Source organism: Cinclus cinclus, chromosome 1 (assembly GCF_963662255.1).
Source record: "Cinclus cinclus chromosome 1, bCinCin1.1, whole genome shotgun sequence".
In the NCBI taxonomy this organism is placed as follows: domain Eukaryota; kingdom Metazoa; phylum Chordata; class Aves; order Passeriformes; family Cinclidae; genus Cinclus; species Cinclus cinclus.
The window spans coordinates 115213358-115240695 of record NC_085046.1 but is presented as its reverse complement, the minus strand read 5'-3'; the positions used below and the strand labels follow the sequence as shown (position 1 = coordinate 115240695).

The 27338-nt window shown below is 37.8% G+C and overlaps 1 protein-coding gene across 1 annotated transcript in view; it reads left to right on the top strand.

The window, feature by feature from the left end:
- CA8 (carbonic anhydrase 8) overlaps positions 1 to 27011 on the top strand; it is a 34688-nt gene extending 7677 nt beyond the window's left edge. Inside the window, exons 4-8 of the mRNA XM_062501955.1 lie at positions 14264 to 14359; positions 16762 to 16824; positions 18155 to 18203; positions 20771 to 20883; positions 26877 to 27011. Of these exons, the coding sequence (XP_062357939.1) occupies positions 14264 to 14359; positions 16762 to 16824; positions 18155 to 18203; positions 20771 to 20883; positions 26877 to 27011 (456 nt within the window). The remainder of the gene's footprint in view (positions 1 to 14263; positions 14360 to 16761; positions 16825 to 18154; positions 18204 to 20770; positions 20884 to 26876) is intronic.
- The last annotated feature ends 327 nt before the right edge of the window (positions 27012 to 27338 follow it).

Below are 27338 nucleotides of genomic sequence, written 5' to 3'. Positions count from 1 at the left end.
AGCTTGTGTAACCTCTGGAACAGCTTCTTGAGCTAATACTTGTTGTCCTAATTGTTGTTTATGTGTCTTGGAGGCTGAGTTCTTTGGTTTTTTTATATTCCTAAATGAGGTTCAGCAAAGATGTGTTTTCCACCTTCCTTGACTGAAGAAACCAGAATGTAGACAGTGATATGCCAGTGCTTTCATTTTCACTGAAAAATCTGTGTTTGCAATAAGTCAAGAAAGCAGGACAAAACAAAAATATTTGCTAAAAATAAATAAGGTAACACCTCTTCTTAAACTAGGGAAGAGCAGAGGGCTGTATTTACCAATACTCCTTTCTTTTTTTTCATGAAAACATGAGCATGAAGACTGCTCTTGCCCTTTGGCCAGGAATTGGAAGGAAACATTTGTACAACTTTCTCTAGAAATCCTTCTCAGCAACTGCTTCAACTGCATGTAATAGAGTGCTACTTTGCCTTTTGGCCAAAGATACATTGGCCATGACATATGCTAAATGTTTAGTAATGGTCTTAACTGAGAGAATGTTTCTTGCCAGCAAATGGAGCAGGTACCAGATATCTGTGACTTACAGTACAGATTTCCACAAAGCAGTGAAATCCACATTTACACATGATTTGCCTGAAGCTGATTTAGGTGTAGGAAAGAGGGGAACTATTTGGCATCTTTGTTCCTCTCCTTGATACCAAGAGTATGAGTTGGAGAAGGAGGAAAAGCAAATGAAGAACTAATGAAACTGACTCTTTCCCTTACCTCTGATGTATAACAGGGAGATGGAAGAGGACAGGAATTGCAAATTGCTGCTATTTATTTTTGTTAACAAAGTGAAATCGGAGCAGCTGAAAATCAGTTGTCATTGTATCTGATCCCTGTATAAACATGGCATATTTATAGTATATTATATATACTATATAGTATATGTACATACATTATAGTACCAGGCTGAATACGCTTACAGTCAAAAAAGAAATGAAATCAAGCAGGAGAAAGTCAATCACATGATAACACCAATACAGGTTTATGGAAAAAAAACTTGTTTTACTACTTCTGAAATGAAGGGAAACAGGAAAAATATAAGGGGCCTTAAAGTTGTCTCTTCCTCTTAGTTAGTCAAATGGTGGTGTGACCAAAGGCATGAACTGACCATAAAGTCTCAGTTGTTTCCAGGCTGCTGCTCTGAAATAAAACTGTATCAGGGAAAATAAAAAGGTTCCTTTCACCAGTTGAAATATAACCGGGAGTATAATTCTCTGTAATCCATCCTCTTTAAAATGTAGGATTACATTAACTGTAAACCACGTGAATGCTCTCAGTAGAAGTGGGTTGGCAGAAAATAATTTAAAAAATGTTTCCAAGATGTGCAGGAAAATTAAAAACTATTATTGTCTGTCCTACATTTTTTGAGTAGAACAGAAGAAAATACAGCTGCTGGAAGGACCAAAATCAGTTCTGGACAGGAATAAAAGCTGTTCCTTTCCATTGCATAAGAGAGAGCAGACTAATTGATTCTATAGACTCTTTCAGAGTAACTGAAATACCTGCTGCAATGAAGGTAAGGTAGTGCAAAACACATATCCTACCCTCAATTTGGTTTAAACCATAACATATTCCTTTGTTAACAAGAAATGGTGCCAAAAGTACTCATATAACAGAGTTAAAGCTTTAGGGCTTTAGGTTAGTCTGTTAACATTACACTTACCTACTAAAGCCTTTACAGTCTTCAGTATGGAGTTTTCTTTGCGCCCAGCTCTGAAATCAGGTACCTGCATTCAGTGCATCCCGTTTCTGGCAATTCTGAAGAGAAAGTATCACGCTTTCAACACAGAAATTTACTTTTGGCCAACTTTTAATATTCTTTGCCAAGGCTATTTAATCTTGCAGTCTCTTTCTTCCTATTATTGCAGTCTGATTTTCCTATTACCTTATCTGGACTAAAAAATAAAGCAGAGTATTTGTAATTGTAGTAGAAGGCCTGGGAAACAATGTGTTTTCCAGTGTATCTCTCCCTCCTTATGCAGAGACTTACAAGCTGCAGGACTGGGTATGTGTGCATGGAAGCAGAATTCAAACCATGATGACAGTAGTTTCTTTATTAGGGCTATGATCCTAGTAATTAAAAGATAAACCAAGGAGTAAATCCAGTTGCCTTAGTTGGGTGCACTGATTGCCTGCTTGTGGAAAAAATAATTAATTCCTCTCATATTGGCAGCACAAAACCTTCAGATGAAGGATATCTATGAATTTAACAGGGGGCAAAAAGAACTGATTCCAAAAGAGTTTATGTAGCATCATGCTGAGGTCTGGAACTCTGCTCCGGCACTGTCCAAGTTTTCTGGTGGGATTGTCTTGGACGATCTTCTAAATTTTGGAATCGTTGCAGGTGAACACTCTTAGCTGTGATTAAACACAGTGTGCCTTATAAGGAAATGATGACATTCATGTAATAGCTATATTCTTGTCAGGTTATGAATAAGACTAGTAATTGTTTAAAATAGATATTTTCATTGGACAGCATCTAATTTTTGAGGACAGAATTGCAGAAAAACATGGGAAAATCATACCAACATTTAAACAGACATTTTCAGTTTTGTTTTCTAAATCTCAGTGATTTCTATAAAAGCAATTTTTTACATGCTGTGTATATGCCATTTAGGAATGTAACAATAATACCTAGATTTACACAGCACTTCATGGGAAAAGTTTATCTTAACACCAGTTCCAGGACTGTTAGTGAATATGGGGACTGTCAGTTATGTGGGATCCTAGTCCCAAATGTGCAAGTGTTCAAGTATTTGTCTGCATTTTTCTATATATCATGCACTCTGTAGTCTCCTAATTGATTCTGTGACTTCTGTTTGGACTTTTTGTGGTGGTACAAAGCTGTGAGGTCTTTGTCTCCTCCCAGTATACAGGGAAACATGAAACCAGCAGCAAGGTGAAGAAAAAATTACCATCATTGTAAAAGCACACATGATCAGCTTATGACTCCTGATATTGCTAGTACTTTAAGTTCTTTCAGTGTTATGTTTTTATTGTTGTTGAGGGTTAATTTGACCTAAGTAGGCACATGCAGTCTCTGGAGTATTCTTTGTTTTTGGGTAATTTGCCAATATGAGCTTTGATTGGCCCTTGATTTTCTCACACATAGTTTTAATTTTTCAGGAATGCACCTATGTGCTTTCTGTTGTGAATTCCTGAAAGCAGGTGCAAAAATGGGCTGATGTACTTGCACAAACATGCTTTTACCTTGTCTTTTCCATTCCTTGATCAGATTTACAGCTTTGCCTTCTCCTTACTCTACTTTCTTACACACTTACCTTGCTGACAGTGCTTGTATTTGTGGATATAGAAGTTGCTGCCACACAGCCCTTATAGAAAACTGTTCCCCAGCTCTAACAGAATGGCTACTTATGTAGCTGGTGTGGGAGAAGATCTTCTGTAGTCTCTTAACAGATGGGACTTCTGAAGAGGATTTAAACCTAGTTTGGAAGTCAGTAAGATTGCTGCTCAAGTCTTTGCCATTTTTCTTGGCTGCGTGCCTTTGCTGTGATTTGCTTCAGTTGTACATAATTTTCTAACTTCTGCCATGTTCCTTGCTGGCACTCTGCACATATTTTGCTTCAGTTCCTGCTGCCTTGGTTTTCCTATTTGGTTTTCCTTGGCACTTTGCCCTAGCCACTAGGCCTAAGTGTTTTGCTTATAACTTGTTGAAGAAGGAGAAAGGAGATTCCTTGTTTTGTTGTTTTCCCTGCTGCATGCTTCAGTCAGGACCAGTTCCAAGACTGGCCCCAATGCATAAGTAAATACTCTAAAAACCAGAAGTAATAGCTTTCTGATGCTAGCCCCAAATTTGTTATGTGTGCTGATGGTGCATTCATAGCCCTCAAGAGGTAAAGGATGAAACTTGTAGATCATCTAGGATCTGAAAGCCTTAGGAGGCTTCCACAAATATTTGCTGTTATGCCTGAGTGCATCACAAGCACAAATAATATAATCCTTAAAACATCAGCACTGCTATTGCCAAGGAACTGGTAGAAAACAAGTTCAAAGGGATTAAATTGTTTGGCCATGGTCACACATGATGCCTTTTGTAGAAGTGGTGGAGAATTGACTCATGATTCCTAGATGCTCGAATTCCAGTAAGAGTTTCAGACACTGTAGTGTTGGAATGCCTAACTTAGGTTGTAAATCCTGTTACAGTAATTTAACCACAGGGCTATCTGATGCCCCAGTCCATGGGCCACACCGTTGTCAATGAGATTCCGGTCATTCCTGAATTTTTGCTTTCCCAGCATTAAGCCACATAATGAACTGCACTGGGAAACAGCTAAAGTTTAGCAAAATTTGTGGAGTTCATAGAACTATGGAAGAGGAGAAAAGTATAACATACTATTACACAATCTGCAAACTTGAAATTCAAGAGAAAACTGTTGGAGAAGGATTACAAAGTTTGTTATTTCAAAGGAAGCTTAGCCAACATTACAGGAAAATGACTGACTTTCCTAGAGGAGTGTATTGTGGAAGAGCAACTGCTTGCTGGATAAGAGTCAAGATTATGATTTAAGAAGATAATCTGCAGCTGCAGATTCTCATATCTTAAAACAGACCATTACCTTTGAAACACAGAGAACTGTGGGATACAAATTAACTATTAAAAAAACTTGTCAAATTAACAGGGAAGGGGTGTTTTCTATTCTGCCTTCATGAGAGAATCTACTATTGAAAATTATATTGGTGATTTAAAATCTTCCTCATACGAACAGTCTGATTTTAAATCCAAGACAACAGATTGCAGGCAACGCTTTGGAACTGGATGCTTTTATTGAATGCTTAGTCATGTAAATAGCATTTCCAGAATTAAATACTTAACCTATAGCTCTTTGTGTTTTCTGTCTTCTTGATGATATTGGTAGTCTGTAATATCATCAGCTATCCATCAAGGTCCAGTCTTTTTTCCAAGCTTCACTCTATTGTGGAGCTGTAAAAGCACATGCAGACATACACAAGTGGCCTCTCAGGCTGTCAAGAACTCAGAGTGATAGTAGGCTGGAGAATCTTGCAGTAAAACCCTTGCTTTTTCCTTCCTGGCTTTCATATTTCAAAGTAAGGAAAAAGAAAGGCTTGAAAGTATATTTGTTTCTGTTAGCATAGGTGAAGGCAGACCCAGGGCACTTCAGCCTACATGTTTGCTGGGGCCAAACACGGTAGGGAACAATAAGCTGCTCTGTGGTGCTCCTTGCTTTGCACACTGAGCAGAAACTTGGCACAGTGAAGAACCTGACCTATGAATCTGACAGTAATGACTGTGTAGCTGTTTAGTTTCTTACCATTAGGTAGATATTGAAAGTTGGCAGCATAGAGAGAGGGACATTTTGCCTTTTTCGATCCTTTTCTTAGCTGTATACTTACATTAAAGTTAAAAAAATGTTAATTTTAATTAATTCCTGTGTTCTTTTAATCTCCTGTGTGTGCCAGTTGACATAAACTGTGCTTGTGATTTCAAACGTGAAGAAAAAGTAAATACACACAGATGACAAATTATGTATCCTTAGTTTCCCTTACACCCTATGATGGTTTTGCCAGTGATTTTCCTAAGAAACAGGCAAGCTAATGTTACATGCCAGCAGCTTCTGTGGGCAAACAAGGAGATAGGTAAAAACATCTATGTTCTAGTTGCATTACCATGAAGATTCTTTTTTTAAATTTTTTTTTTAACGTTTTTAGACCTTTTGGCTTCTTTTCCCAGAACAGAGAGAAGAGTGCGGGTTGGATTTTTATGGTTCCTGTTATTTTTATTTTTAGCTTACTGTTTGTAGCTGTTGTGTTTTGAGTTTTCCCATGTACATTAGTACTTCCTGTTGTTAATTTCATTTTTTAAATGGACCAATAGGTCTTTGTGTAAAATGAAATGAGGATGCTGCATGTGATTAGACTTTTCAAAGGGAACAGAGATTCCTGTTTAATATTAGATGTTGCAATGTTTTTATTATTCTGTTATGTAGATACTTCTTTAGTGAGTTTGCCAAAAGAAACAGCAATAATGTTTCCTGAGATGCTGCAAATAATTCTATGTCCTGTGATTCGCTACTTTTTGAGTGGCTCATCTGAAGGCATGCTGCACAATTGCTAAAACTGCTTCTGCTTTCACTAGGCTGGCTTGTTTGGAAAGAGAATAGATTTTGAAAGGTGTCTTTGCAGTCCTTCCTTTTATGATTCAAAAAAAGTAACTTTTTTTTTACAGCTCTTCTTCTTTCTTTGAAAGATGCTCATGGAGAGGAGAGCACCAGTCAACAAAGGTTCTGGACTACCCTGGTGTCCCAGTTGAGCATATATTCAGCATGTTTTAGCTGCGAATTTAGCTTTTGACCTAAAACACGTAGTATCTCACACTGTGATTGTGAATTTGTTTGAACAGTATCTCCAGGATACCTTGTGCTCTGCTCCATCTTGATTTACGTGCACCTAATTTCTCTGATCTTAGATTACAGACTTCTTTGTTCAGGGAATGTCATCTCGCTCTGAACATACTCAGAGCCTGACAATTAATGTGCAGACTAGATCTGCTTGATCTTTAACACTTTCAGTAAATTATAACAAGCAGAAGTTCAGCAGAAACTGTGCTTTCCGTTCTCCTACTTTATGTTAATCAGATTTTTAATCCTAACAGTGTTGTCATCTGTGTTCACTGGCACTGCTTTCAGTTGTGCCTCTTAGTGAACTTAGTGTTGCTTTCAAAGATAGGCAAAGGGTTCCCTTTATGTAATTCTTTCATTACTATGGTCTGTGTATAGAATTTTAAAGAGGATTTAAATTATACTGAAGTTTGGTGGCATTTTGGCACCTATCCACTATAGAAGCCTTGAAAAATTCAAGTCTGGAAGCATAAACCCAAGTGCACTAATTTATAACCTAACGACATTCTCATCCTCTTCTTCATTTTGCCCAGAGTTAATGATCTAGTAATTTCCTTCTGTTAGCATTTGCATTTTCAAAGGAAGCATGTTAATGTTGACTGAACTATAATGTTTAACTATGAAGACTTTTTAACTTTATGGGTATTTGTTTCTTTGTTTTGTGGCATGAAGTATGTTCATGTACTCTTGCTTCTCCTAAGACATTTTCATATAGTCTCTATATCAATTCCATTATCTTTATTTTCCTAAACCTCTCCTTCAGACTGTTAATATCTTAACTTTCTGGTTTTTTAATGACTTTTCTGGAAGCTGTGTGCCCTGGTCATATCCTTGGTTCAGTCCCCTTGTGAGGATTTGGAACTTAATTACTGTATGTTGTGGTCACTGCCAACAGCTTAGTCAATTGCTTCCTGAAACAATTCACTGCCAAGTCAAGTGTCAACTCATAAACTCTCGTGCACATGTAAAATAGAAAGACACATTTTTTCCACATTTTGTCCTCCTGAGATATTGCTTTTGCAATATTTGTGCTGTTGAAATTACACATCATTATTGTACAACTAGACTGTGTTGCCTTCCATTATTAGTAGCTGAAATCCTCAGCTTCATTTCATCCCTCTCAGTCCAGGAAAAAGCCTTCCTGATGGCCCTAGTTAGGTAGCCAGATTTTGCCATTTTTACTGTTCCCTACTCCACTTTTATGGCATGTTGTGAATGAAACTGGTCCCTGGCAAACTTGGGTGAGTCCAGGAGAACATTTATTATCTCTACAGTCATTACCAGAGGAATTCTAAAGCTGCCTTAATTTACTTAGAGATATAGATTTATCCCTGAGATGGTGTTTATGGAATCAAAAGAGTGTTTCATCACCTACACTCTTTCTCAGCAGTGATTGAAATATCACAAAACCCAGTCTGCCCAAGATTTCCAGACTTACATGTTTTAGGTGCCCCTCCGATTAAGAGATGGTGATGCAGTATTGCCCTGTTAGTACTTTGATGTACAGTCTGTATGCATTGAAATAAGAGTTGGAAGGATATGAGCTCAATAACAAATCTCCCATCCTTGAGAGATTTGTGGAGATGTGCCTTCTGTCCTGTAATATTATTAGACTAAGCAGACTTCTCTGGAGCTTGTAACAGCTGGTTGCACAGCTAACAAGGAATAGCTGTATATCCTAGTTCTGAGCAAGGAAGAAAGGTTACTAAAAGACTAATTTACACATGATGCAGCATACACTGAAGAAAGAAGCTTTTCTAATAATTAGCTTCTCAATCAAGAGTGTAGAGAGTGGAAAAAATGCATTGGTTGATTGTGCCAGCTGCACAATTTCAAGCAAGGCCCACTGATGATTGTGATCAGATATTCCAGTTGATCTAAAGAGGAATTATTTAAAAATGATGGTCTTCTACTGTGTTTAGTGCAAAAAAAGGGGCCTGTTAAACAGAAGAATCCCCCGTGTCACAAACTCCTGTAGTATGGGTTATGGTTGCCAATAAAGTTGAGTCAGGACCTACACCCAGGCTGGGCAGGTGTTTCTTACTGCCTCCTGCTGCCTGAGCTGCCAATGGTTTTATCAGGCCCCTATAGAGCCTGGTTCTGATGCCAAGGGGGTCTGGAGGATTTTTACTGTTGGCATATTTCCCTTTGTCTCCTATGGAGCATGAGCTTGGTGCTCTGTTCCAAACTGCCTGACTTAGCCAGTGGAAACAGAGCACATTGAACAGCAAATTAGAGTTTCAGTCATTTAGCAGTAAGTGTTCATAGAGAAAGGAGTTATAGCATATGAGCTGCTTTTTAAGGTAGCAGGACATTCCAGACTGTGCAGGTTCATAGCAAATTTGCAATATTAGGATCATACAAGAGTGCAGAAATGTTGGAGCAGAGTTCTTCTTGTCCCCTTACCATTAATCACATGCATCGTAACAGATGATGAGCTGTTATTTGTTTCAGGATGTATTTTCCTGTAAGGAATTAACCTGAGTCAGGTTTGGTCTGACATTTGGGTGACACGTACATACCAGCAGGTCACAGTAGGGGACAGAGCTAGCAGCAGCTTTCCTGACATTTTAAGAGTTGGGCAAGCTTAGATGAAAGTAATCTTAGTTGAAACATGGTCATTCAAACAAGTGGATGACTGAGGATGTTTGAGAAAGAGGAGTCAATCATGGGATGCTGGTTTAGCAGTCACAGACAATTCATGCCTGGGCTCCAGAACAGAGAATCCTGAAGAATGCAAAAAAACAAGAGGCAAGGGACACAGGTTTCAACAGGAGAGATTCTGATTAGGTACAAGGAGAAATAAATTATGGGGGAGGTCAAGCACCGAACAGGTTATCTAGAGAGGTTGTAAGACCTCCATCATTGGAGATATACAAAACTTAGTTGGACAAGGACCTGAACAACCTGATCTGACTTTGAATTAGTAGCTAACTTTGAAGTTGGTGCTGCTGTGAAAGAGTTGAACTTCAGAGGTGACTTCCAACATAAATTATCCTGTCATTATATATTGTATGTGTGAGCTGGGAATAAAGTAAGGTCATCCACAGAGCTTAAAAGATCATTTTTGCTCTCAGTGAGCTTTAGACCCTGCAGATTTCCACAGAGCAGTCAGTGGCCCAGACAGGGGAAAAATGTACATTTTTGTAACTGTGTTTTTTATTGAGAGACACTGGCTTCCAGAACTGATGAATGTGATAGGTCACATACAGTGACTCTGATTCCTGCCAGAATCTGTCAACCTAGGACTCCATTTTTGTCTAAAAGTCTACCATCTGGCTTTTTCATACTGACATAGGAGGCATTTCTGTGTTAGAGAAAGGAATGGATTTAAGGGGTAGGGTTTTCATTCAATAAATGTTTATTGATTTTAAAGGTGAAATCTCACATCCTTACTCAGTTAAGAGAAAGCCTTGTTTTGAAACAGGCCCCCTGTTAATGTCTGTAATCTTTTCCTAAATAAGGATTGGGTTCAGTAGCCTTTTGGCTGAGTGGGGGCTGGATGAAAATTGAGAAGTTTCTCAGAATTTTTTCCATACAGAATAATCTTTCCAGGGCATCTGCTCTGTTACCTGGAATGATTTCTTAATCTTCATGGTGTAGGAGAGTCTCTGCAGCTGTTCACAGAGCAAATCAACTTTATCAGCACTTTATTATTATTTGCTTTCATGAGTTTTCAGTTTATCTGATTTTAAAGAAGTCAGTGCTACAATTCTTTGATTTACAGCTGTAGTGTTAAAAGGCCCAAAATTATGTTTTTTTTTCGAGAGAAAAGTGGATTTTTTTTTGAGTGCTAGGGATTTTCTCATAGCTTTCTGGTTATTTTGTAAAAATATACTGTCTGGCAGGTCAAGCCAGCCACCAATAATCAGTAACAGCACAGCTGACTCATTTTGGCTGTGTAGAACCATCATAACTACCAAGTATCAAAACATTACCTGACAAGGTGAACAGAGCCTTTCCTGCATCACTGACATGTGCGGCTGCTTTGTACTCTGAATGAAAACCACACAATGGGAACCTGCCAATGCACTGCAGCTGATTGTTTAGAAAGCCCTGCATGGTTTTGTTCATATCAGGGGCTGGCTCACCCCTTGTGAGTGAGCACTTTTCAAACAGCTGTCTCAAATAAATGTGAAAATGAAGGTTACTAAAATACAGAGCATTAATAGCCTTTGTGATTATTCCTAGTTGTGAGATACAGAGGCATGGATATAACATTGTCCATGTGCATGGGCATTATATTGACAGTTTTGAGATTTGTGAAAGCACTGAGGTCTTTCCTCTGTGCACATCTGATTTCCATAAATATTAACAAGAGTTGTAGGCCATGTTTCTTGTGGTCTGTACTAAGAGGTCAGATTCTGTAATAGTTGTAGACTTGTCATCTTTTTTTGAAAACTGTTGTCTGATGTTTATATCTGATGTTACATTACAAATAAAAAAATCCCCCACACAAAAGTCAGAACAGCTCCAGAGAGCTACAAATATGCAGGATAAAATGTGATTTAAAAACCCCACACAATTTACTACAAACACTTATTACTTCCTTGCTATCTCATTTTCTGAATAACTTTTTCATATACTTCCCCAGCCCTGCTTTGAGCTACATTTTTCCTACTTTGCAGAGGAAATAATCTGACTTGTATTTATTTAAGTACATAACCAAATGTGTTTAATTATTTGAGTGTGCATGCATGGTCTTATAAAGTTAAAACAAATGATATGTTGGCCTGCTGTTAGGAAGTACTATGGTATTAATTATTATTTTCCATTAGGTTGCCTTTCTAATTTCAGCTTGTAAATCTGAAATGATTGAACATTTGCTCTGTTAGCAGTGATAATTAGCAAGCTAATGATGGAACATTTTCTGTGAACAGGTAATTCTGAATATCACCTTGAGTCAGGACACGGGAACATAACAAATACACTGCAGTGCATCCAGTGTGCTGTTGTTAGCAGTACCAGTAAGGGATGCTATGTAGAAAGAGCATATGAGCCTGACCACTTTTTGTTGTACTCCCCAGTCAACTGTTGTCATGGGACTAGGAGTGCTCTCTACCTGTTTTCTTTAGTGTTTATGACAGCAAGTTTGCAACCTTCTGTGTAAAAAAATATATCACTAATCCAGTGTAATTATGGCCGTCTTTAACTGTAGCATCTTAAACACAGATCAGAAGTTCATTTTAGTTTGGGCATTAGCAACCCAATACAAAATGATGGATCTTGTTTCAAGGACCCTGCTATGGAATTTAAACATCCTTGAGCAGACCCTCAGTGTTACAGAAACCTTTAGACCAGAAATTGCTGATTGCCTATTTTTCAGTACTTTTAGTGATGCTGATTACTAAACCTGAACCTAGTCTGGGGTTGTCAACATTACCTTTACATACATATGTACTGCTGCACAGACTAGTTCTAGTGTCTTAACATTTTGTAGCATTACACAGAGGTTTTGGTGTAATTTTTCTAGGTGATGTGGTCTTATCATAGGGAAGCCTGTGCCCTGGTGAACCTGCTGCCTAAGACAGGACAATCTGTTTCTGGAGAAACGGAGGTCATTGCTTGAACAATTTGAAGTGCTTGTTCATTTTCCTCTTTGTGGCGTTCAGCATTTTCCTTTCAGATCGATTTAGAGAAAACGTGCTGTTGTCAGAACAGAGACAGATGTCAGATTAGACTTCACCTCCAAGGGAATGTAACACGCTGAGTGCCACAGCAGCTTTAGCCCAGACCTGCCTGTAGACACAGGCAAAGTCATGGTCCCTGTACATTTGGGGGTCGTCCTTGGTGCTGCAGTTCCAGGCACCAAGGGACAAGCTTGCTTTGACATGCCCAGCCAAAAATGTCATGGTGTCACACAGCGCTGTCCTCATAGCACTGAGGACACTGCCATCCCCACGGCAGTCCCCAAAATCTTCTTCCAACATTTCTCTAACATCAGGATTTTGGTGTGGGCTGTGGGACTCCGTGATCCCCCTCTAGTGGGGAGCTGATGCGAGTACCAGGCTTTATCTGCAAAGTGTGGTGCTTTGGCTTTGTCTTCGCAGGTGGTGGTGGTTCTGTGTCTGCCCACCAGAGCCTCGGAGGATGATATCTCATTATTTGGCTTTAAAATCCAAAAGCAAATCAAATGTGTAGCAAAGCTTTTTATACGTGATGTAACGCACACAACCAAGTAAATCCACAGGCTTAGTTCTAAAAGGGAGTGTTTGTAAGTTTTGTAGCTGTGGGCAAGTAGATTGTTTATATTAGTGTTCTCATGTAAAAATGATTTGTTGTATTTGGTAAGAAAAATGTTTCAGTTTTTTGGCCACACCAGATGCCTTTGATCAAAATGAATAAAATTATTTGTATGATAATCTGGAATTTAATTCAATTTACAGTATGTTCATTTAGAAGTTTGTATTTGCTTTTGGAATAACAGTCGTCAGGAGGAGTGCCTAAAATTCGTACTGGAAATAAATAAGTGGAAAGTGTTTGTTTGAAGAACTGGTATTATGAAATGCTGAGATGCCTGAATGAACTCCTGTTGTGTAAGGGGCAATGAGCTTTTCACAGAGGCTGTTTCTGCACAGAAATAAAAAACAAAATAGGAAGATACACTGTTTTAAATACTAATTTTTCTGAAGGTGGAAACAATGTTAGCTATAAAAATGACATTTTAACTTCTTAGACACATGAATGAACAAAATATTGGTCATGATTTTACATCGGAAATTAAGTCTAAGAATTGTCAGATAAACTTCAAAGCAGCTGTGCTCAGGATGTTGAAGATTACAGTGTTTCAGACCTACTCACAGAGATTACATTTACATTTATTTCTGGAAAAATTCATGTTCAAAGTGTGTATTACCTTTCAGTAGATTTCCTTCCTTCCTTCCTTCCTTCCTTCCTTCCTTCCTTCCTTCCTTCCTTCCTTCCTTCCTTCCTTCCTTCCTTCCTTCCTTCCTTCCTTCCTTCCTTCCTTCTTTCCTGGATTCCTGGATTCCTTCCTTCCTGGATTCCTTCCTTCCTTCCTTCCTTCCCCAAATATCAGTCTGTTTTCCAGCACTTTTCTCTCCCCCTCAACTCTCTTCCTCTCCCTCCCTTCCTTCTTTTCTCCCTTTCCAACTTCCTGCTAGTCTGTCTCCCAGCACTTTTCTCAAACACTACTTGCCAGATTATGCTGTGACACTTCTCAACAGACTTTGTGTTTACCATTGAGTGTCTATTGCCTCCCATGTATTCATGCATTAGCTCATTTTCTCTTTACCATCCCTTTCTTTTAGCATTATCCCTAAGGTGGTCCTCAAGTCACTTTTCTCTGCTTGATTTTCCCTGTGTTTAACCTTTTCTGAAATTACTTCTACTCTTACTACTGACATTTGAATGATTCATCTTGGGAGGTAGTGTGTGAAACAAGTGGCATTATGATAGTAGAGTCAGTCAGTCTAATGTGTGTTTGGACAGCCTATGTCCATAATAATTCTCCTGTCTTGGGAGGGAGCTGGCTGGCTGAGAGGCGGTGTGGGTGGATTTCATTAGCTGACATTATTTCAGTATTCAAGATTGAGGGAGTTGTTAAATCATCATTACTATAGTAGTTAACATCTTTGATGTAGATTTTTGGTAACTGGCTGTACATCACTTTATCTGCAAATTTATCTTTTTTTTTTTTTTCTTGGTGTTCCTGATATTTACAGTAGTAAATCCATTTATCCCTGAATGCACAGCCGTGAGCATGCACATATGTGTAGTCATGTGTGCACATGCAACAGGCTGAAGCTTTGTTAATTGATGTTAATTGCTGGTGGTTTTAATTACAGAACATATTTCTCTATCGCTTCATTTGCACTGCTTTGTTTTAGCTTCATCTAATGCACTGGAACTCTACACTGTACAGCAGCATTGATGAGGCAGTAGGGAAGAAGCACGGCATAGCTATTATTGCTTTGTTTGTGCAGGTAAGTTTCCCGTGTTACACTTGTTATGATGCACTGTCATTTGTCTGAGGATAATGAGGTCCTTTCCATGTTATTTAATTTTTAATGATTTGATAATAGAGAACGATCTATGACTACTGGGATTCTGTATGTGTGCTAAGCAATCCATTCATGTTCAAACAGGATATTGAAGTATGCTAGTTAAAGAAGGGATAGTTAGTTCATAGTTAGGCATCTTTCTGTGGCTCTGGCTATAAGTAGACATCCAATCTTCATTCCTCTGAGGGCAGAATGAGGGCTCTCAGTGGGGACAAGTGCTTCACTATCTCTGTGATGTATTTCTCTTAATTCCTGGCTGGGTCTGCTGTTCAGGGGTTGAGGAAATAGACAGAGGAGAGGAGGAAAGATTGAAAGAAGCACCTACAAACCCATTGGCAATGCTAAAAACTGGTAGTAGAATTGTGCTTTCCTGAGCACAGGGACAAGTGTGTCTCTTCACACAGGACAAATGTATGGGTCATATTACTTCTTCAGAGACTCAGAGTGTTAACAAGACTTGCCAGAGACCCTCAGAAAAGCCTGCAATGAGGAGGCTTAAAGCTTCCTGGGGACAAGGTGTAATGAAATCTGGGATGTTAGCATTGTAATTTAATTGCTGTTGAAGGTTTTTCAAGGTCTGCTCCCTATAAAGATTTTCAGTTTTAGTCCTCAAACACCAGATTCTCATCTTTCTCATGAGAAATGGCAAGCTGTTTTATTTAAATGGGTTTGGAGGAAGAGTTTAGAGTTCATGCTTAGAACAAATGCATTTTCTTTCACAGAGGTATTATTAATTTGTCGTATTTCATAACGAGTGTATGAGTGCCTTTGAGCTTTACCTCTGAATTTAAAGGTACATTGATTACTGCCTCAACACTCAGATAGAACTGCTAAAAATGGAAGTTAGAAAAAGTCTTCAGTTTTGTGTCCTAGAGGGCTGTGTGATAATTGCTTATGTAAGTCACCTTCTCATTCCAGCAGAGGTAACCTTCCAGTCAGTTAGAAAGTTATGTATAAGTTCTTAAATAAATTTGAAACTTAAATGATACATTTTCCATTTTGGGTCTCTCACCCACATCAGTGTTCTTAAGCATTCCAGAAAGGCCTTTTCATTAGCCAAGAAAGGCATCATGTAATTACAGTTGACCAAGGAAAAATAGTATTTAAGCTGTTTATTAAAGGGATAGGAAAACAGAGAGAGGAAATTTGGTGACCATTTTGTTCCTTGGTAAAGGCACAGAAAAATAATTTTGTACAACAGTTCTCAAAATACATTATTTTAAGGTCAGTGAAAATATTTAAGTAACAGCCCTTGGGGAATATTAATTTAGAAGCAGCATCTTTGAAGTGACTTCAATATTTTTTATGCACTTTGAAGGTTTGAAATTGAAATTCCATTCTGAAACAAAAGAAAAGGCACTTAAATTCCTAGAAATAACAAAGTACCTTTTGTTGACATTCAGTTGTTTCCTTCCAGTGGCTACTGTGTCATTCTATTCCAAGAGAAACAAAAAGCAAACAAAATTTTCAGGGTCTAGCTTTCCCGTTCTCACTCATGCTGGCTTATTTCCTCACCTTGTATTTGTACATGTTGGCAAAGAAATCAAGTGGAAGGCCATTCTGCCTCTTCTGATGTTGTTCTAAAGATAAGACTAGGATCCTGGAATGGGTGATTTGAGTCAGAAGCAGCTGAGTTTAGTGTGCAGAGTGAGCAACGTCCATATAAAATTAGAATCTCCTATGTTTCTTTAGAGCCCCATCTTCTGTGCCTTACAGACGTTCAGCAGAGGCAGTGCTGCAGCCTGCCGGGAGCCTCTCTTTCCCTGGCAGAGTCCCAGAGATGCTGTGAGAGAGGGAATCTGCTGTTCTGCACTCTGCAGGCAGGAAGAACCTCCTCTGAGATTCAGAGATACCTCGGGCCAGATTTGCAACACTATGGGAACAAATTCAAGAAGTGTCTGTTATGCTTGTTCACTCTTTTCCTCTCTGTGTACTTTTCTGACAAAAGCCAGTGAGGAAAAACTATCCTTGGCATTTATATGCCACAATACTGCACGATTTTGACTCCACATTGATTAGGTGCTGCAAAACAGGGTTAATCAAAACCTACCAGACTTAATTATGACTCTTGTTCTGTGAGTTTCTATTTCCCTCTCTTTAATAACTTTCTTAAAGTTATTTAAGACCTGTTTACTTTTGGCTGGTGGTTTTGTAATGATTGAAATTTTTGGAGTTGTCATGTATCAGTGTATTTGATTAACACAAGGTTGTGTAGCTAAACTAAAAACAGCTGTAGTACTTAATATTCTGGTTGACCTGTGTTTTGCCTCACAGTTTCTGAAATACCAAGATACTGAAACTCAACTTTGCTTGCTGTATTTCAGATAGGAAAAGAGCATGTGGGCCTAAAGGCTGTAACTGAAATTCTTCAGGATATCCAGTACAAGGTAAGGCATTGTCTGAAGCACTGCTTCCTTTAATGACCTGAGAGACGGTGAGCAAAGGGTCTGTATGGAGCCAAGAGAAAGATTTCAGATGTGTCTGTAGTAAAACCGACTGTAAAAGCCATCATTTGATGGCTAGCATGAAAACCTCACCATTTTATTCAGATACTATTATTCAGCTAACGTATATTTTTGTACTTCTTTTTCTGGTGGCCAGAAAGTTTGATCTATACCAATAACTGCTTGCCAGTCCTACCTTTTCAGTAATTTTCACGGAGTCAGTGTGAGTGCAAGCACTGCAGGATGCTTAGTGAACACCAGCAGCCATATCATCAAACTTAACTGGTTTTAATTTGTAGAGGAAAAGAACAGAAGAACTGAGCACCCATGAACTGAGCATATTAACTTGCAGGGAAATCAGCAAAAACACAATGCCAACTTGTCAAGTGGATTATGTGTGGGAGTCCTGAAGGACAGGTAGTAATACTAGCAGGACTGAGGAGATTTGAGTGCTCTCCAAAATGTTGACACTGTCTTAAATGACATTGGGCAAGTTACTTCCATCTCTTTGCTTCATGATCTGTAACATACCTTTGATTTTAAAAGGATTTTGAGATGTATTGATGACATGTTTTTTTATTGGTCTGACGAGATTACCATTCACTTCAGCAGATGCTGAAGTGCAGAAAAATTAGAAATGAATCAAAATCTTTTAGTAAAATAATATATGGCAAACTTCAGTCATTATGTTTAATATTGTAAAGTCTTTATTTATGAGTGTCAGAGAAAACAGTACTGTATGGAACTCTTGATTTCCTTACTGAGACAACAGCCAAGCACAGGAAGGTCATGAAAGGCCCCACCATTGTATGACTGTGTTATAATGGTGACTTTCAAAGGGTCAGTATCAAACACACTTTGGAATGCATAACATTTTCATGTATTAAATATGTGGAACCAGCATTATTTTATTAAGTGTTCTCTATGTCAGTTAAGTAATGGTCGCTTTGGCCCTTGTTTTTTTAACTCTTTTTGTATGAAAGCCCTGAATTTCATGTAGAGAATTTCAAGGCTGGGACCTGAAAAAAGTCCAGGTGCTAAACAAATTGCTGGGATAAGCTTAAAAAGGAAATAAAAAATAGAATAAAAATATGTGTCTATGTTGCTGCAAGGACAAATGCAATGATGATTAAATGGAGGCTCTTTATGAGGTTGCTTTCCAGAGGAATTCAAGGCTTAATTCTATAAGAGCCCAGAATGTGTTTTACCTCATTATTCATCAGCATTTTTATTAGAAGCTGGATATGAGATTGATTTGTATTCATTTTTTCAGGGAAAGTCCAAAACCATACCCTGTTTTAATCCCAACTCTTTATTGCCAGGTAGGTGCCTTTGCTTGCTTTTGCATGTGTGGATTAGTAGCTGATTGCAGAGGCTGAGACAATCTTAATCCAAAACCTAGCCTAAACTGCAAGCCTGAATGTGTATATAAGCCCATAAGGTGGTAATGCACATCCTAACAGGGATAGTGGTGAAGTCCTGTTGGAATTTAGTGTGAATCTGCACCTTTGTTGTGTGAGTGGGATGTGATACTGTAGTCTGTGCAGTGCTGACAACACTGTGGCTAGTTGTTGAGGATATACAAGCCCACTAGAGAGACACCTGTCTGTATTCCTTTCTCTACTTGGTCATAAAGTAGGAAGTGTAAGGCTACCTGCTTAACAAGGTAATTTTATTGGCAAAAAGACAATGCCATTATGCAATGGCAGTTGTATAGCATAAAAGGAGAAGTGACAAAGGGAGACAAATTCAAACTTACATATCTAAAAGTTAAAGTGTAAGAGTAAGAAATGTGACTTTTTTAAAAAAAAAAAATTTCTAAAAAGAAATGTTTCTTCAAGGAATCCATATGAGCTAAACTCTGCTGTAGTGGCAAGATCTTTAGTTTTTCAAAGTAGCCTAGTTCTGCATTAAAGTACATTAATTATATCAAAAGAATATTGTCTAGGTTGCCAAGTCAAGTGCTCAGCAATTAGGAATTGCAGGAATTAAGGCAGCCTGTGCCTATCATGCATATCCTTTATGAAACATCACCTGATTGCATGACCATAAGTTATTTTTTACAGGAGCCCTGCCTCACAGTTCCTGTTTGATGCTGATCAAGTCACATAAACAAAAATTTTCAGATGTCATGTCTAACTATGTGTTCCTCATTTTCTAGGTGCCCGACTTGAGATCATGGGGTCTGATTTGCAGAAGTGCTGAGTGCTTACACCTCCAAGAGAAGTCAATGGGAGCAGTGCTCTGACTGTATTATGTGCTATAGAAAGTTAAATACTCTGAGAAATCAGGTCCTAAGCATATCATATTGAACATTTCAAATGAATAGGTGCATTTGACCTCATCTTCTCTGCCTCAGTTCCCCAGCTTTAAAGTGAGGGCATAATCTATCCTTCCTCACCACTCAAGGGTATGGGAGGATAAATTAATTCACTTAAGCTCTCAGGCACTGGAGAAATGAGTGTATTAGAATTATGAAAAATGAGAAAATATTCTAACAAGCAGGATTTTAATAACATGGGAAAAAGAAGACCAAGTGCCTCATATTGTACTGAGAATTCTAAATAATATTATTTACTTTTCAAAACAGTCATCTGTCTTTGCAAGTAAATGATGAAAAGTTCTCCAGAAAAGACACACATGATCATGTAACAGCACTGTATCATGATGCATGCACAGGATGGGCTGAATTAATTCTTGCAGTTCTTAACTTTTGAGTGTTTGATAATGCAACTTGCTGTCAATGGATTTGCTACACAATTTCCTAGCTGAGAAAGAAAATTGCTCCAACAAAACAAAATCCATTTACTGACAATCACAGACTTCATTAGCAAGATTTAATTCTACTGATATTCCTCTGAGCTAGTAGTGAAATGACAGTAGCAGGTTAGTTCAACAAAGCAGGTTTATTTGTTTCCAGTCTCCCATTCTGTCAAGCTAGTCACAACCTTCCCCCTGGCTCTCCATGCCATGATTAACCACACTTTGTCTCCAGTTTCTCTCTAGGTTGTTTTCTTGTCCCCTCTTTTACTGTCAGGCAGTTTTCTCTCCATAATTCTTAGGCTATATGACCTACAACAGCAAAGGAAAGCCCTGTGTTGTCTTGATTGTTTAACTTGATTGGAATCTATGAGAAATGAAAATTAAAATAATTAAAGTAATTTAAATAATTTAAATCAAGTGTGTTGTATATAGAATTAAAAATCTGCATGCACAAAATATTGTCCATTTTCTTCAGTGACAACTGTTTATTCTATAAACCTACTAATAAATACATAACTTTAAAAAATACATAATTATAAGGTAAACCTTGATGTTTTTTCCCCTTCTGAAATTCAACTCACTTTTCCAAAGGTAGGAAGCACCAGTGCATCTCAAAAAGTATGTCACCAGAAAGGCAAAGTTTTTCATCAGCTGAATTTTCATTCATTTTTTTTCTAAAAAATGAAATAAAATTAATTTTTGAGACATATCCTAAATGTAGACGTCAGTAAAATTTGATCACCTCAGACCCTCTGCCTTCAAAATTCAACATTTCTTTTAGCTTTTGACATTTACAGGAATTCTTTTATTCCCACAACATTGCTTATTTGCTGTGCTAATTTAAAGAGCTGTGCACTTAATAATGTTTCACATCTACAGAGTGGCATTTTCACGTCTAAAATGCTCATCTGCAGGGTAACTTACTGTAATATAATCACCACAAGCTCATATACATTCATATGAGGAAGTAGTGGGCAATGCTTGGCAGGTTATACATTCACACCTTAGTTTCTGCTTACTAACTTCATCATGCAAGCGAGCCCACAGCTGTCATAAGCTGTCATAACTAAAAGACACCATTAACTTCCTTAATGTCATGAAAATTCCATGTTTCTGTTGATTTCAGATCCTCTTCTGCGTGACTACTGGGTGTATGAGGGCTCTCTAACCATTCCACCCTGCAGTGAAGGTGTCACCTGGATATTGTTTCGCTATCCTTTGACTGTGTCCCAAGTGCAGGTAACAGCTGTGCTTAAAGAATGACCTTGGAATATGGTTATGAGCTAAAGGTTATAGCGTGCAAATGTATATATCAGAACGTTATGTCTGTTCTCCTTAAAGATCCCATTAGATCAATACATGGCTTTTCAAGTAAAGGTTAAACCTTTTGAGTCACTGAAAGCAGCGCAAAGGTCAGAGATGAAAAACCTTGTTATCATTTATCATCTGCATTTAAAATTATTCTTGTGTTTAAGTGAATGAAAAAGAAAAAAAGGAACTCAGTGGGCAAAAGAAATTAAATTCTTTGAAATTGTAAGCTTTCAAATATCACTGGTTTTTAATGTTAAAGGAACACAAAAGCACAGGGAGGCACTATGTCCTGGAGAATGAAAAACATTAATGTTGTACAGACTGGCTAGATTGCATTGAACTATATTTAATTCATCTGGTTCTCTTTAAATTCAGTTTTATAATAAAATGTCATATGGAAACTACCTATTTAAATTTCATTTCACGTGCATATATTTTAAAATGTTTGGGTTTTTTTTCCTTAAATTAAGTCTAACAGTTGTGAGCCTTTCTGTATAAAACTTTTCAAATCTGTCTACAGATAATCCCAGTAAAAACAAAGAAAACTCCTGATGAATATTCTCCCACAGTCTGTGAATCCCATCTGGAGGAATGTGCATTTAATTTAAGTGAAACTACCTAGAATCCCTGAAGCTGAATGCATTCATTTTCATTACCTGTTCTGAAGCACGTGAGAAAAGTATAAGTGGTGATAGATTTAAATTATTTCAGCTTTAATAATTTAAAATTTTGCCAGTGATGCCAGCACAATATTGTAACATCTTTAAAAATTTAAAATTGGCAGCATTTCTTGTTTAATGGAAACTGAATTTTAGGTCTAATCACAGGATAAAAGCAATAGCTCCCAATAAATTACTTGTCTGGTAGCTGCAACTTAAATGCATCCCATCATGAATCTGTTATTTGTTTATGAAAAGGTAAGACTTGTGGCTGCTTACTACTGAGTAAATGCATTACTTGCTACTGAATAAAGTGCCTTCTGTTAGCAGCATTAGATTCAGAATTAACTTTTAAAGACAGAGTGTATTTTGTAACCTGTCAGCTAATTGTCCAGATAAGATATTGATAAATAAGGGGACTTAATCAGATCTACAAAGTCCACAGCTATTATACACTGAGACATAGTATGTTATTGCTAGTTGCCGATTTTGTAGTCTCTATTCCCTTTTAATCCAGTCAGTGCACAGAGGAGAGCCAAGTTTAAACCATCCACATGTAGTGGGAGATAGGAAGAGGGTGAACAAAAGAGAAATTCAGCTTTAGTTAGTATTAGTGTACTAAACTACCACTAGAAGGCAGGATGTTGGAGTGTTGTGCGAAGGGGATAAGACTCCTGAAAAGAATATTGTGCCTGAGGAAAAGAGTGACCCATGGTGCCTGGGGCAAAGACTGAGATTCCAACCATGGCCTTTGTCAGGTGAGGGGTAGCTGGTTTGTGTGGCTGCATTACTCTGGTAGGCATAAACCCAATCTAAAAACATTGCAGTGATGATGGGCATGCAGGTCATGGAGGAGCTTTTCTCTCCCACTGGCACTGTATGAGGATGGGAGGTGGCACTGGAGAGAAGTGATGGACCGGAGCAGACTTACGCCAGGATGATCCACTATACTTGTCATAGATAAACATCAAGTAGAAAAATCTTCCTCAATGATATTTATGATTGCAACATTAAAGTTAAGGTTGTGTAGGAAAGATGATTATTAAGAACTTGAAAGGCTTTTGCCAAGGTGGGATAAAAAAACTGTATTTCATCAGATACTGCTTTCAGATGTCAATGAAAAGTAAATACGTCAATAAAATAAATATGTCAATGAAAAATAAATATGTGGTAAGTGAGAGGAGATGATTCTGGGATTTGTAAATTGTAAGGTCTCCATGATGCCCAAATTAAGATTTTGTTGGTTTTACAATATTTTCCTACAGCCTAAAATTCCAGTATTTTAAATTAAAATTAGCATTTTGACTGCAATGAAATATCTGGCCTCTTTTGTGGATGTGGGCATGAGTGCCTATGAGAGATTTCATTTAATCACAGAACCACAGAATGATTGGGGTTGGAAGGGACCTTTGGAGATCATCTATTCCAAATGCCCTGCTAAAGTGGGTTCATCCAGAGCAGGTTGCCCAGGAGAGATTAAGGAGAGATTAGAAATGCAAGGGCTTTTTTCTGTGGAAAATAAGAAGATGTAATATAGGATATACCATTTTGAATCTTCCATGGAAGGCTGGTAGAGACATTTAATTTTATTAAGCCAGCTTGTAACATTAAATTGTAGATTTCAGTGCAAATGCATTTCTAATGGGTTTAAATACAGTATTTTTACATGTGTCTTTACCTTTTAGAACTTTCTTCTTTGGGATACTAATGAAATGTCAAGTGCTTTATATAAATACTAGTAGCATCTGTGGTTATAACCAATGAGAGACAAATTCAAGGCTATTTTCATTTTCCAGGCCATGAAATAATTAAGTCCTGAGTGTCAATAACAAGTGAATAAAGAATTACATAATATAATATGGAATAGGTTTTAGTTCTTTCCTCTGATCAAACTAGTTCCTATCGTGGAGACAAGATGCTAATTTTCTGCAATTAACACAGCAGTATTGATCAGCTTAACAAACTACAGGTCATAAGGGCAAAAATTGAATAAAATTAGCATTCTATTTCATGGTCACACTCAAAAATATTTTCACATTTTGTTATTTTGAAACAATGAAGCAACTATTTTGACGTAGACACAGTAGGCTGACCATTACCAAGTAGAGAACCCTTTTTTTTTTTTTTCCTGAAGACATTTTCAGATAGCAAAGTTCACCTGATGTGTTGATATGTTACTGATCTAAGTCAATGTTAAATGAAAGGAGATCTGAGTGTGCTGGTTATATGGATAGCAAAAGAGCAATTCAGGACTGTAGCATCAGGATGTGCTTTCCTGGAGTCCTGAGGAGTGCTGTTTCCTCACTGGTAGTAATTTTCTTTGTCATGAGACTTCACTTCTATCAAAAAGTCCTTCATGGGTCATTCCATGCATATTCCTGTCCTCCTATAGTGATTTTTATCATCCTCTCTTGAGTTATGTTGAAATGAACAGCCCAGAATGAACTGTGTTGATTTTTCTTTGAGATACCTCACACATGCATGTACACTGCTGAAATGCAGTGGGAGAAGACTCCTATTAGGCCAGTAAAAAGCAGGAAGCAATTGAAAAAGACTTGGTCATGCTTCTCTCCATTCTATTAAAAAAAGTAGGGACATTTGTGAATAATGTGCTTTGTGGTTCACTGAAGCCCAGAACAAGTGCAATTTCTAAGCCACTCAGAGTAGGGATTTTAAACAATGATGCAGAAGGAGCTGTTCTGCTGTATTCACTGTCAGAGTTAACTGGTCTTTTGTTCAATGGGCCTGGTCTCTGGTCCTTTTGTCTACCTCATTCAGAGTCAAAAACTACAATAGGACAGAAATAGTAACTAGCATATGGAGCTGGGGTGGAAAATGTGCAAAATTTATGTAAACTGTAAAATAAAGCACTCAGAGCTTCATGGTATTCTGGGTGCTGGGAAACAGGTTCGTGTTCTTGGGAGGAGTCATAGAGATGTGAAATTTTGAAACAGAAGGATAATGCTTCTACCTCATATTGAAGAAATTTTATAGAAAACATGCAGATTCTTCGTTTGTGTGCTCTAGTCTTCAGCAAATAATACAATGAGTAGTAAAAACATTCTACACAACATGAACATGAACAGTTTTACTCAGTAGAAATGCAACTGTTCGCATTGTGGATTTGCCATACACTGGTTAGAACTTAATCCCAAATTTCGGTGTGAACAGGCTTAGGTCATCCTTGATGTCTTCTGGGCAGGAGAAGAGCTTTTTAAAGTGGCTATTCCTGGTAAAAGTATGTGAATGTCCAGGGGTGCTTAGCCATGTACCTCTGAAACATCTGTTTCATTGGCAGTCCTGCAGGGTGTACTTCACAGCATTGACTTATGAAGGCTTTGGAGGAGATGGTAAGCGATGATCTCAGAAGAAATTCCCCCGTGGAGCAGAGCTACAATTCTTGACTACCCTAAAGACTAAAGAGCAGGCACAGAGATCAGGTCAGTTGTACTCTCCTGACTGAAGAAACTGGAAGCTGCTTTGTGAGGAGTACCTCCTGGAGAAAGATTTCACTGCAGGAATTGGGATGGGGCATTTGTAGTTACAGTAGGAGACAACAAATGCCAGTTTTGCAGAGAGTCTGCTCTTCCCTCTTCTTCATCTGTGTTTGTTTGAAGTATCTCATTCTCACAAGATCAAACAAAAGCCACATTTTTGTAAAGTGCTTCTTCCTAAACTACAATTATCTAAGACTTTCCAGAGTTGATTCAGATAGTGAGAGAGGATGCTTTTGCAAAACTCCTTCAGTGATTTACCAGTCCTTGAGTTCCAAAGACTTTTTCAATTCCAAGCAGGTAGTGGGTTTGCTTTCAGTTTGCTTTAAGTAAACAGAACAACAACAATGTTCCATAACAGGATTCTGCCTCTAAAAGCACCTTCAAGGAGTTTTTTCATTTTTTTCAGTCAAAGCTGTTACCTTATATCTCAGCTGCCAGAAGCTGAGTGTTGATTTCCAAGTACACTGTTTTTTTGAGGAAAATGAAGCAAAGAAGAGGTAGCATCTAAATCAAGTAAGCAAGTCTGTATCAAGTACTGCTGTAGAGTGAAAAACAACTAGGGCAGTTGTGTTCCGGGTTGCAATAAGAAAGTATTCTCTGTAGGCAGGATAAGAATAAAAATGCCATTACCTGCTTTTTAGTACCTGATTTAATTTAATTCTGGAATCATGCTTACATTTTCCCTGTAATATTTCCTAGGGTGTTTTTCATGGAGAAATTAACTCTATAATGTCTTAGATGTTGAAATGATTGTATACTCCAGGCTTCATTTTACTTTCTGTGTATGTTCAGTTTCAAGTTAGAGGTGAGCTGCATAGTGAAGCATCACAGGGTCAGTACAAGTACAGAGTCTGAGGCTAGGGGAGTCAGCCATCAAGTACATTTATTGTATCCTGCTAAGACAGCTTGTGAATATGTCAAAGAAAATACTTTTTTTTTTCTAATAGTTGTAACTATTTAGAGTACCAGACTCCTAAAAACAGCACTGGTGAACAGTAAAGTAAAGTGTTTTATCACGCAGCACTTGATGCTAATACCAGGGATAGAGATGGAAGCTGCTCAAATTCTTCCTTACACCAGATTAGATTTAGAAAAATCTAAAAAGAATCTAAAAGAGTCTAAAAAGCAAGAAACATATTTGTTTTGGCTCAACTGATTTTTTTTTTATCTTTATTTTTTACTGTGTTTGAATTCCTGACTATCTACACCTACAGATCTTTTGAAGCAGTATTTTGTTTTGATCACAGAAACTGTACTTTTCCATATAAAATGTCAACAGACATTCTCTGAAGCTAAGAGTCTGTTCAGTATTCTTCTGGTTTAGAAGATAGCAACAGTTTCAGGCAGTAAGTAAATCACTAGGAGAATTTCAAAGCAATTTATAGTCAAGCAAGTTATTCCTGAAATGCACTTCTTTGAAGAAGACCAGGATTACTACTTTAAACACACAACAGTAAGGCTGATTCATAGGATGTAATCTGCAATGGCCAAGGTTATAGATCCTAAAAGAGGTTGTGAAAAAGAAAAGGATAAGTTTGTTAAACCATGTGCATAAGAGTTGTTGTTTTTCTCTATATCTCAAATGTTTTGACAGTGCTGATAGCTATTTAAAAATGTTATTAATGTATATTGACCTTACTATATGGTACCTAAACACTCCGGTTTTCAAAGCTGCAGAATTGGCTGGACAAGGCTGGTTTTGATCATTAGTCCCATGGTGAAGAATGTGTCTCAGCTTCTTCATTTCTGTTTTTCTGTCTTTCAGATAGAGGAATTCCGAAGACTGAGGACTCATGTTAAAGGTGCTGAACTTTTAGAGGGCTCTGATGGAATCCTAGGAGATAACTTCAGACCTACTCAGCCACTTAGTGATAGAGTCATCAGGGCTGCATTTCAGTAGCAGAGGAGGAAGAACAATGATAAATCTTCAGTCAGGTAAGTAACAACTTAGTGGAAAAATCAAAACTTTGAGATAATTTAGCTAAAATAAAAAAATAATTTTAGCTAATGTTATGATACATTGTTGCAGTTGTAAATTTTGTCACTGTAATTTCTATTTCATCCTGTGTGTAATAGTTTGGTTATGTTGTGGTTTAACTCCATTTGGCAACCAAGCCCCACAAGCTGGTCACTCACTTTGACGTGGTGGGATGGGGGAGACAATCAGAAGGGTAAAAGTGAGAGAATTTGTGGGTTGAGGCAAAGACAGTTTGATAGGTAAAGCAAA